Here is an 11,588-nt window from a genome sequence, read left to right as displayed (position 1 = left end):
CTTGCTCTCTCTTGATGCGCATGCAGGAAGGTGGGTCCCATCCATGCAGGTCCCCTGTTGCTCTTTGTGGTGTTGTTAGGTTGTGCCCCCTCCTGGTAGGGCCCCTGCTCGCTCGGTCTTCATGTGAGGTTTGTCAGAGTGTTTAAATAGATTGCACCCTTTTTAAAAAAAATGTATTAATACTGTGTGTTTCAGTTTACAAGAAACCGTTCACACCATAAAACATGTAACACAAAAAATGAAGACACACCTTGACATAACATACAAATATAGAAAACCCGTACAACTTAAAATCAACTAATGTCCTTAAAGTATACAATATGGCGATATACTCAAAATAACAACAATCAAAGATAAAACAACATTCTATAACTAAATCCACACTTAAGATGACAGAAAAGAGTAAACATAGTTTGAAACCTCAAACTATTTGTGCCCCCCCATCCTAAGACCTGTGTGCTTAAAGTCAGTGAGTTGCAACGCAAGTCATTTTTTCTAACAATACAGCTTCAATTTTAAACAGAAACCGTCCCAATGCACACGTAAATCATTGCACCCTTTGCTTGCAGCGTCCATGCGTCTGTGCATTCTTGGCTTGTCATGCGTTTGCACCTTACACCACCAGATCACTGTAGCTTAGCACCTCATTCGTTGCACCACGTGTTTGCTGGGTATCAGGTAATAATGTCCCCATACAGAATGTCTCTGGGAAATGCCATTAGCAACATTATATATGGTGACATTATCTGTGGGGACGGGTTGCAGGGAGGTCCCCTGCTCCCCTTGTAAAAGAAATTGTACAAAATCAAGAGTTGCAACAGCAACGTTTTTGTCAGGAGACATTTTTACGGGGACATTATTACATGGAACCGTTTGCTGGTCTTTGCACTTGTTCAGTGTTGACAGGAAGTTGGGTTGAACCCGATAGTCGCAAGGATCCATGCTCTCCTGTCCCTGGTGTGTAGTGAGGTGTTACCCTATGCTGTAGCCTTCATCCTGTACTGTTTTGCTTGTAGTTAGGCTACATATTGTGCCTGTACCATCCTTCTAACTGCACTTAGGTGCCTACGCCTGCAGTCCTCCTTGCTGACGGAGTCCTTGTGTATTGCTAAATTCATGAGTTCGGGGAGGCAGTCAATGAAAAGGAATGTTTTTTAGGTGGGGGTCACTGGCTCTGGGCTGCTAGGATAGCCTGACCTCCTGCCTTATAAACACAATAAAGTGAATTATTATACTATGGCCAAACAGTACAACACGCAGAAACTGAAAAGCACTTTTAGAAAAAACAGACTTTTTATTAGCATTTCAAAATGAAAAATCGGAATATAGATTATTGTGAAGATTTTTCAGTAAACGTACATTTAAAAAAAATCAGATTAAATACAACATAACATAAATATAACGACTTTAAAATGTGCAAAAAGAATTAACTTCAGGTGTGCTGAGCTAGAGTAGAGCTCGAGTCTATTATTGTCAATGGGGAATGGACCCTGAGGTGTGGGGGAAACTGAGCCACGAGAGAGGGTACCCCGGAGCTCGGAACACTCATGTTCCGGCCAATGGGGAATGTACCCTGAGTGGGGTAAGTGACATGGGAGCCCAAGTGAGCAACCCTGGAGTTCGGAACCCCTGAGTAGAGCTGTGGCCAATGGGGAATGGACCCTGAGAGGGGGGAGGGCGGTTCTGGTAAGTGACATGGGAGCCCAAGTGAGCAACCCTGGAGCTCGGAACCCCCGGGTAGAGCTATGGCCAATGGAGAAGGGACCCTGAGTGGGGTGTGTGGGGTAAGTGACATGGGAGCCCGAGTGAGCATCCCTGGGGCTGGGAACGCCAAGTTGAGGATAAGAATCCCATGCTGGAATTGAGGGGATCCCCAAACAAACGGCTCAGGGTCCCAAAGTGGAGTTGATAGGACTCTGTGGAGGGGGACAGTGGTCCAGAAGTGTAAGGAATGGGGACTGCAGGCATTGAGAGGGCATTGGTGGGGGGGATCTAGATTTAGGATTGAACAACTCACTTCAATCCGGGTTGAGGAGTGCCAGGGCCGGGGGGCTAAAGACAAGTGTGATGGCACCACAGGGGTAAGGGCCTTTCGTGGCAGGAATAAAGGGGCACGCTGGTCCGATAGGGGCTCCAATCCCAGGGTGAAGGGAGAGGGCCATCCAGCCATGGTCATGGGGCGTCCCATTCGGCGGTCACACCGGTTTCCGTGCGGGTACATTCTGTGTAAAGCTGTATAGGGTTCAAGTGAGTTTCACTGCAAAGGGCTGTCCAGGGAGGAAGTATAAGTTGTGCTCTGTGAGTCTCAGATCAGTGCATCTTCTGTAGAGTAGAATATTGAGTGAGATCTAACTGTCCCAGGAGCAACGCAAGAAGCAGTGATGGAATAAGTCCTCTGTGGATGGAAGCACCAATTCTTTGGGGCCCCTTTCGTTTAATTTTTTTTTACTGTTTAAAGAAATCTGTAGTGTAATATACTGAGTATTTAAAACAAATATTACTCATTTCCATATAAACCAGGATGTTGTAATCTTCTATTTCATAAATTAGCTGTTTTTAACTTTCACATCCACACAGCATTTAGATCTCTTGTGTCTTCTTCCAGTCAAAGGAAACTATGGTGTGCTCTACAGGAGGTCTTGTGTGCTGACATGTTCCGCCCCTTCCTGAAACAATAGGAAACTACGGCATGCTCTCCAGGATGTCTTGGGTGCTGACATGTTCCGCCCCTTCCTGGAACAACAGGAAACTATGGCATGCTCTACAGGATGTGGGAAAACTATGGTGTGCTCTACAGGAAGTCTTGTGTGCTGACATGTTCCGCCCCATCCTGGAACAATAGGAAACTATGGCATGCTCTACAGAAGGTCTTGGGTGCTGGCATGTTCCGCCCCTTCCTGAAACAATAGGAAACTACGGCATGCTCTCCAGGATGTCTTGGGTGCTGACATGTTCCGCCCCTTCCTGGAACAACAGGAAACTATGGCATGCTCTACAGGATGTGGGAAAACTATGGTGTGCTCTACAGGAGGTCTTGTGTGCTGACATGTTCCGCCCCATCCTGGAACAATAGGAAACTATGGCATGCTCTACAGAAGGTCTTGGGTGCTGGCATGTTCCGCCCCTTCCTGGACCAAAAGGAAACTATGGTGTGCTCTACAGGAGGTCTTGTGTGCTGACATGTTCCGCCCCTTCCTGAAACAATAGGAAACTACGGCATGCTCTCCAGGATGTCTTGGGTGCTGACATGTTCCGCCCCTTCCTGGAACAACAGTAAACTATGGCATGCTCTACAGGATGTGGGAAAACTATGGTGTGCTCTACAGGAAGTCTTGTGTGCTGACATGTTCCGCCCCATCCTGGAACAATAGGAAACTATGGCATGCTCTACAGAAGGTCTTGGGTTCTGGCATGTTCCGCCCCTTCCTGGACCAAAAGGAAACTATGGTGTGCTCTACAGGATGTGGGAGCTGACATGTTCCGCCCCTTCCTGGAACAATAGGAAACTATTGCAACTATGGCATGCTCTACAGGAGGTCTTGGGTGCTGACATGTTCCGCCCCTTCCTGGAACAATAGGAAACTCTGGCATGCTCTACAGGATGTGGGAGCTGACATGTTCCACCCCTTTCTGGAACAATTGTAACCATTTGTGATTTCATATTTCTGAATAAACAGCACTAAAGGGGAGCATTTGCAGGCTAGTGACAATGTAAACACCAAATAGTGGCTAAGGGCTGGAACCTGCCGGGGTGGGGGGAGCATTTAACTCTGGGGACCCATAGGTATGAGTCAGTTTTGCTCATTGGAGAATCTGGCCCGGAAATGGACCTGCGGAGAAACATGAGAGAGGGTTGCTCTAAGTCTAAGGAGTCTGTGAACAGGACCTGAGAAGTAGCCCGCCCCAGGACATTTGCCAGTGAATCAAGGCTGTGTATGCTTGCACTGCTGAAATCTCTCTCTAGAGGAGCACAGGATTAAGGCATTCCAGGTTTACAATGGTCACATGTCTCTAAAGAAGCCGCAGATTAAGACACTCCATGCTTTCAGTTCTCACGTTTCTCTCTAAAGGGCCCCAGACTAAGGCAATCTGTGCTTGCAGTACTCGCAGTTCTTGATCCATTCTACAACATGCTTGCGGTGCTCAAGTTCCCTCTGCGGGGCCTTGCCCAAGGACATTTCTTGCAGTTCACAGCAGGTTAGTGGTGATCTTCCCTAAATAATTCCCAGTGAGTCTGTTACCTGCCGTACCTAGCAGGTTAGTGTTGAATGTCCCTCGCGGTTAATGGAAGAATCCTTCATTTCTTGTGCTAAGTCTCGGGAGGATAGCTCAGCGGCAACGTGCTCGCCTTGGAAACAAGACGACACAGAGCACCACAGATTCGATCCCCGGGTCCGCGCGTAGAAACCTCTGGGTATTAAGCACGTTATAAATAACCTATCATATCATAAATTGGGCAGAGGGCGCCAAATGTCCATCATTCCTCCCATGGCTCCAGTTCTTTGCAGTTCACATCCTTCCTCATGCAGAGGAGGACAGCCCCACAGGGGCCCCTGTTAGGTACAAGGCAGTGTTCTGGCTGCCCAGCTCCCATCAGCAGGGCACAGCCTGCAGGAGCCCCTGTGACCTCAAACTCTTCTCTGTGAAGAAGGGGGAGAGGTCTGGGGCCCCAGGGAACACAACACACCCCTCACAGCTTCATGTTCTCCCGTATCCAGTCTATGTAACGGGAAACGTTGGTGTAGACTCCGGGCGTGTCCTTCGCTCCGCAGCCTATGCCCCAGCTGATGATGCCTGTCACATACATGCGGTCGTTGTGAGGGCACATTAAAGGACCCCCTGAGTCGCCCTGAAAGAGAGACATCATCTGGTTAAGTCATTTGTGTTGGCTTCTTTCTTTTTTCAATTTCAACTTTATTTTCCTTTTCCAAGTTAAAACAAACAAGAAATAACACAAATTAACGACAAATATAAGATAAGCCGGGGAGGCAATAGGAAACAGCAAGAACAGTTACGTTGCCAAGAACAAATAATGCAGTGTCTTTCCTTACACACATTTCTAAGTTCACCTTCCGGCCTTGAGTCAGGTGGAATAAACCAGCGTCATGAGAACAGTTCCTTCACAGATAAGTTCAGGGCCTCTCCTCACAGCGCCATTCCCACCCACCCGAGGATTAGTTCGTCAAGCATCACCTTAAGGTTGACGGTTTCCGCGCCACCCCCGGGAACCGGTGTCTATACCCAAGGAAGGGGGGGCCAGATGTGGGCGCGCTTCTGTGATGTTCTCTGCCACTGCTGAATCCCAGCATTTCACCCACCAAATAGTCATCGCTGATCCCTACGCGCACTTCAAGAAGCACGCGATAGAGATCTTTGCTGCTGTAAGGAGGTGGGTGATTAAATCTGCCATTTAGCCAGTTAATGGGAAGGCCCCGCCCCCGTGTCTCCCAGCTGTACCATCCCCGGGTCCCAGGGAATTGTTAGCCCCATAATGTGTCGAATCTGCACCAGGACCTCCTTCCAGAATTGGGCTGATTTTGGGCAGGACCACAGGAGGTGGATGAGTGACCCCGTGGCCTTGCATCCCCTCCAGCACTGCAGAGACAGCACTGGGTTGCTTTTGGTTAAACTTTCTGGTGTGATGTACCACCTTTAGCATACTTTTATTGCTCCTTCCTTATTCCTGTATAAGGATGAGATTCTTCCCCTAGGTGTGGCTGCCATAAGGGTGTGTTCTAATGCATTGAGCTCCCTTCCTCGGTGTGTTTTTGTTTCGCGTTGTGACATCCGGTGCTGGATCTGAGTGTACCTAAACCTCTCCGTTTCTGTGAGACAAAACCTATTTTTGCATTCTTCGAAGGATAGGGGTGCCCCATTATTAAAGAAATCTTTCACTCGTGCCAAGCCTCCCTCATACCATTTATGGAACACTGCCGATCCGACTCCTGGCATGAAATCGGGGTTGTGAGCGGGCCGGGGGTGCAGCTGGATCCCCACCGTCAAACCAACCTCCTCCAGCCGTGTTCTTGGTGGACTCCAGTGGACCAAGGCCGGCCTCAGATGGGGTAGAGCAGAGAAAGGAGTTAAGCTATATGCCTCCTCTATTTGTTTCCAACTGGGCAGGTTGTCACTCTCTTGCCATGCAAAAGAGTGAGACAGCTGCGCTGTTAGGCAGTACTTGGAGATGTCTGGGATGTCAAGGCCGCCTCTGTTGATCACCTGGAGCATGACTTTCCTTGCTACTCGAGGCTTTTTCTTCTCCCATATGTACCTCATCATCCCTTTTTGTCGTTTCCTCAAGTGCCCTCTTGGGGATATTCATGGGCAGAAATAGACAGTCGTAAAGGACCCTCAGAACTAGGTTCATCTTGAGTGCTGCGATCTTCCCCAACCACGACACCTCTTGCTTGTGCCACCTGTCTAGATCACTCAGGAGGTCTGTAAATAGTTACAGGAAGTTGGCCTGGTACACCTTCTCAACCTTATTCGGGACCCGGACCCCCAGATAGGTAATATGGGTCTTTTCTCATGGGATCGGCCCACTGCTTGTCAAGGCTTCCCTTCACCTTTGGGAGATGTTTACCCCAGAGTGTTGGATTTAGAAATATTTACCTTAAAGCCTGACGCTTCCTCCCGAATTACGAGATTTCCCACCATAGAGATACTAAGGACGTGTCCGGGTGGGTGAGTGAGAGAAGGATGTCATCGGCGTACAAGAAGACTTTGTAGTGGTGACCTACTAGCAAACCATGTATCCGCAAGTCTACGTGGATCCTGGTGGCAAACGGCTCCACTGACAACGTGAACATTAAAGGCGACAGCCCCAGTGAGTACCCCGTGAAATTTCTAGCTTTGGGGGATGGGATCCCGTTTTTTCTAAGAGACTTGGTAGGATGCTGATAGTTAGCTAAGACCCATTTTGTATACTTCGGGGCAAACCCAAAATGGGCCAACATCCTGCCTATGTACTCCCAGTTGAGTAGACTGAACGCTTTGGTGAGCATCTAGCGAGACCACTGCCAGTTCCACTCCCTCCCTTAAGGCGCATTCAATGAGGTTGAGTATGCGTCGGATATTGTCTTGGGTGGTGAGGCCAGTATGAAACCCATTTGGTCAGGATGCACCAATTTCGGCAGGATCCTAGCGAGCCTGCTTGCCAGCATTTTGGAGAAGATCTTTACGTCGTTGTTCCCGGGCTTTGGTATAAGAAATGTCAGGGATTCCTCCATGGATGGTGTAATGCTCCCGGTGGTTAAAAAGGAGTTAAAATGATTTGTCAGGTGAGGGTCTGAAGTATGTGCATATATTTTGTAAAATTGGGCAGTAAAACCGTCCGGGCCCAGTGCTGTGTTTTTCAATGCTTTAATTGCCTCAGTTACCTCTTTGAGGGAGATCGGGAATTCGAGGGGATTCCCTGTTCTGGGAGAATCCCTGTGGGTGGGGGGAGTGTGGTTAAGTATTTGGACACTAACACACTATCAATTGGGGTCTCAGTCATAACTTTCCTGTGGTGATCCATCATCGCTCTTGACGTGTTCCTCTCCGAAATCAGAAGGGATCCATACGGGCCCCGTAATGCGCGGATATTATTCTGAGTGTGTATTCTTTCAGTTTATATGCCAGTAACCGGCTTGCTTTGTTACTGTGTTTGTAGTAACATTGTTTGGTGTGTGCTAGTGCTCGGGCCAATTTGTCGGCTGAATGCGGTTCTAGAAAGGATTTTGCTTTTTTAAGATCCCTCCATGCTTTCCCAGGTTGGTTAGTTTTATGCACCCTTTCCTCTAGCTGAGTTTGCTGTAGCTGCCAGGTTCACCTAAGTGCTGCCGAGCTTGTTATCAACTCCCCCCATATAACCACCTTTATGGCGTCTCAGACGATTGACAGGGAGCAACCGACAGAGGAATTTTCCCTAAAATAATTAGCCAAGGCAGTAGAAATTTCCCCCCTGATTGCTGTGTCTTGCAAGAGTGAGTCTTGCAATTTCCAAGGCTTTGGGGGTCAGACTGGGAAGAGCGTGGTCCGATATAACCCAGGGCGAGATATTGACCCCCTTGAGGCACGGGAAAAGCTTGCTAGACATCGATATCAAATCTATTCTTGAGAGACCTTTATACACGTGAGAGTAGTATGTGAAGTCGAGTGTGCCTGCATTGGATAGTTGCTACACGTCCATTAACCCTGCTTCTCGAATAAATGTAGCGAACCCTATCGCTCTTGCATAGTCCTCCTTGGTGGACGGGAGGGTTTTATGAGTGTCTGGTTCAGGAACCAGATTGAGATCCCCACCCACCACAATTCGTCCCTCTGCAAATGAAATGATGTCCGGGTGATTGTGCGCAGGAATCAGTCTTGAGTGGTATTTGCGCAGTAAAATGTAGGCGAATGTAAGGGTCTGTTCATGCAGGTGCCCCTTCACCAATATGTACCATCCCATGGGCTCCTGCTACACTCTAACCTCTGTAAGAATTTACTTCCCCACTGAAAAGCAGTGCAACCCCCCTCTTCTTTTGCTCTGAGGTGGTAAAATAGCTCCTAGTGATTTGTCTTAATTTTACCTGCCGCTCATTGATGGCAAGGAGACTATGTCTGCGGCCAGCTCAGTCAGTTTGCGTCCCACTGACTTGCGCTTTCCTGGGGAGTTGAGTCCCTGCACATTCCAGGTCACCATGCTAAACTCCATGATTGAACTATCCCCCATGTGTAACTTCCAGTGAGTTGCACCCCTCCCCCGACACAGGACTCCCTCCCCAGGGCCACCCGAAGGGATGATCCTTTGTCTGTGTGTTAATGTGCTTTTGCGTGAGTGGCTGCGTGCTGCGTCACACTACCCAGAACATTCCCCCCCTCCCCTAACCCTTCCCCACGCCCCAACTAGAGAAAAAGAAACGCATGAGCATAGCCCACGTTAACTGGGGCAACTGGCCCAGCCCAAAAACCAAAGTCCCAGAAGTCACCAGTGTTGCTACAACAGTCCCTCCGGAGTGTCCACCCCTCTCATCGACCATCTGCACTGGGAGCCAACCGGGATAGAGCCAGCGCCGCCGTGTTTCCCAGGCATAGATGCTTGCCAGGCCCTCCACCAATTCAACACCTCCTCGTGCTCATTGCCCAGGTCTCAAGAGGCCCCGCCAACACCTCCTTCATGCAGAGCTCAACTCAGTCCACCCGTACCTCAAGAAAAGAGGGGAGGGGTTTGCATGTGTAGGATTTCTGGCTTTCTCGCAGGCCTCTGTGTTTCAGTCAATGACACCTTTCTTGTGGGCCGGACCCCTTGGTCTCCACCTTTTGCTCATCTGGGTCTAGGACTCAGAGATCCCCCTCTGGGAAGTTGGACCTGGCACGTTGTTACCGTCCCCCTCTTCGTTTGGGCCAGATGGGTGCAGGAGCTTTTCCTCTTCTTTCATGGTATGTATCTTCCAGTGTTTGCCCTCTACTGTAAATAGCAACACCGTGGGGAACCCCCAGCGACATGCCACCTTCCTTTCCCTCAGCCACTCCACGAGTGGTTTCAAGCTCTTCCTTTTCACTAGCGTGCTGGTGGCCAGATTCTGTTACATTGCTATTGAGGCGTCCAGAAATTGGATCCGAGGAGTGTTCCTGGCTGCTTTCATTATCTCTTCTTTAACTTTACAGAAGTGGACCCTTGCAAGGACGTCAGAGGGAGGCCTGTGGGAGACGTGGCTAGGTGCGGTGTACTCTGTCCAATTCCACTGGGGCGCTGTCAGTGAGAGCTAGCACGAAGCAGAAGTCCCAGACAAATTTCTCCAGATCTGCGTCGGGCACTGCAAATGGGACGCCCCACAGGCGAGCGTTGCGCCGGCGAGAGCGGTTTTCTGCATCCTCTTGCTTCTCCTTTAAGAGGGTAGAATCTGGCCTTCAGTGCAGCTATCTTCTTTGCTCCCACGCCGATGGCGTTGCTCTAATCACACAGGGCTGTTTCCACCTCAGCTGTTCTATTTTCAACCTCCTCCACTCGCTTATCCAGGCTGGTAATATTGTTCAAGAGCGCGTCTGTACCTTTCTGGTATTCCCTCGTCATCACTGCCATGAGGACCTGCAGATCAGATTTGGTCACCACCTGCACAGGCAGTGTTGGGGCCGGATCAGAGTTCTCCGTGTGGATCATGGCCTCGGTGCGCTCTTCTCTTCTTGTCTTTTCTGCGGTGCTTGCCGCTAGCAAGGTGGAAATGTCCACCTGCTTTTTTGCTTTGGGGGTCTTTGCCATCGCACTGAGTGGAGTTGCCACATCCCCTGTTGCCAAGTAGCACTTGCAGACGCCTGTAGCCGCTCCATTTAGCTGACCTGTACTGGCTCACAGCTGCTGCGCCACCGAGCGACTCCTGCAGTCTTTCTCACCAAAGCAGCCACTGCGGGCTGGTTGGGATGCTTCACTATCATTTCCCCTGGGGATAGACTTGAACAAGCAGATCAAGCAGGCTAAATGGGGTTGCTTCCTCCCGGGACTCCACGCTAGCCATACACTGAGGGAGAGAAGGGAGCTGCCCTTATGACGTCAGCTGATCCGCTGCTACTGCTCCCACACTACTCGCTGTGTCCCAACAGCTTCCAACTGAGCACCCTCCAAGGGCAGATGGCCCTAGTCCCGGGTGAACACTGTAGCGGTTGCCTTACCCATACATTTGCAGCTCAGAACCCAGGTCCATCCAGCATGGCAGCACTCTCCCATGGGGCTGTGAACCCACGTTTGAGGGATCCACTGCCTCCCCCCAGCTTATGGCACGCTCCTCCTCATTCCCAGCTGTTACGGTGCTATCACAGTCCAGAGGGAACCGTCCTCCAACTCTGCCGGGGCTCCAGGACACCCACTCCTACACCAGAGCTTCCCATGACCTGCAGCAGCAATCAGGTGGAAGCACGGCCCCTGCGGGTGTTAGAAAGGGGGGGCGGCCACACGTTCAGAACAGGGCCCCCCTCCCTTCCGGCACAAGGCTGCAGTCGGGCGGATCACCACCGCAAGTGTCCTCCCGCAATTTTCCTACTCTGGGACTGGGCCGCCATCTTGGAATTCGAGTCGGAGCCCGGACTGCCGGAAGTTGGCTCCAAACTCGAGAACAGACAGGAATCAGCGGATCCGACTGATACCCGCAAGCCCCCATGCCACCATACACTCAGGACGGTCATTTCAGGTTGCGCTCTCAGTCCACCGCTACATACTTGGCTGCCGGGCTCTGGCTCCAGGCCACGCCCCTCTTGTGATGGCTTCCTTACAAGCCCAACTCTATGATTTTTCAACATTGCAGAAGGTTCAGATCAAAGGTGTGCAATCTCCAAGGCAAAAAATGGCTTTGTACAAATGATGTGTTTTGGCTTTTAATTCATGAGTTAGTGCAGTCTGTCATTAAAAAGGAAGGGCTTCTATGTGCGATCATTGTAGCTGGGTTGCTACGATAGCCTGACCTCCTGGCTTACATACTCTTCTACCATAAAATGAATTATGGTACAATGGCCAAACAGTCCGATAAGGTAAACCGCAAAGCATGTTTAGAAATAAATGCACTGTATTCGAATTATTGGTCAATCTGTGGGCTGAAATCACTTCTTGAATCATGCCAACACAGTCCACTAAG

The 11,588-nt window shown here is 49.9% G+C and overlaps 1 protein-coding gene across 2 annotated transcripts in view; it reads right to left on the bottom strand.

Moving 5' to 3' along the window:
• Positions 1 to 1,271: 1,271 nt before the first annotated feature.
• Positions 1,272 to 11,588, bottom strand: part of PLAT (plasminogen activator, tissue type) — a 118,758-nt gene continuing 108,441 nt past the window's right edge. For both annotated transcript variants that reach the window (XM_069617661.1, XM_069617662.1), the window contains exon 14: positions 1,272 to 4,849. In XM_069617661.1, the coding sequence (XP_069473762.1) occupies positions 4,691 to 4,849 (159 nt within the window). In that variant the 3' untranslated portion in view covers positions 1,272 to 4,690. The remainder of the gene's footprint in view (positions 4,850 to 11,588) is intronic.

The sequence above is a fragment of the Ambystoma mexicanum genome, chromosome 10 (assembly GCF_040938575.1).
Source record: "Ambystoma mexicanum isolate Mex_15411 chromosome 10, UKY_AmexF1_1, whole genome shotgun sequence".
Taxonomy (NCBI): domain Eukaryota; kingdom Metazoa; phylum Chordata; class Amphibia; order Caudata; family Ambystomatidae; genus Ambystoma; species Ambystoma mexicanum.
The sequence above is the reverse complement of the archived record's forward strand: the minus strand, read 5'-3'. Positions and strand labels throughout refer to the sequence as shown.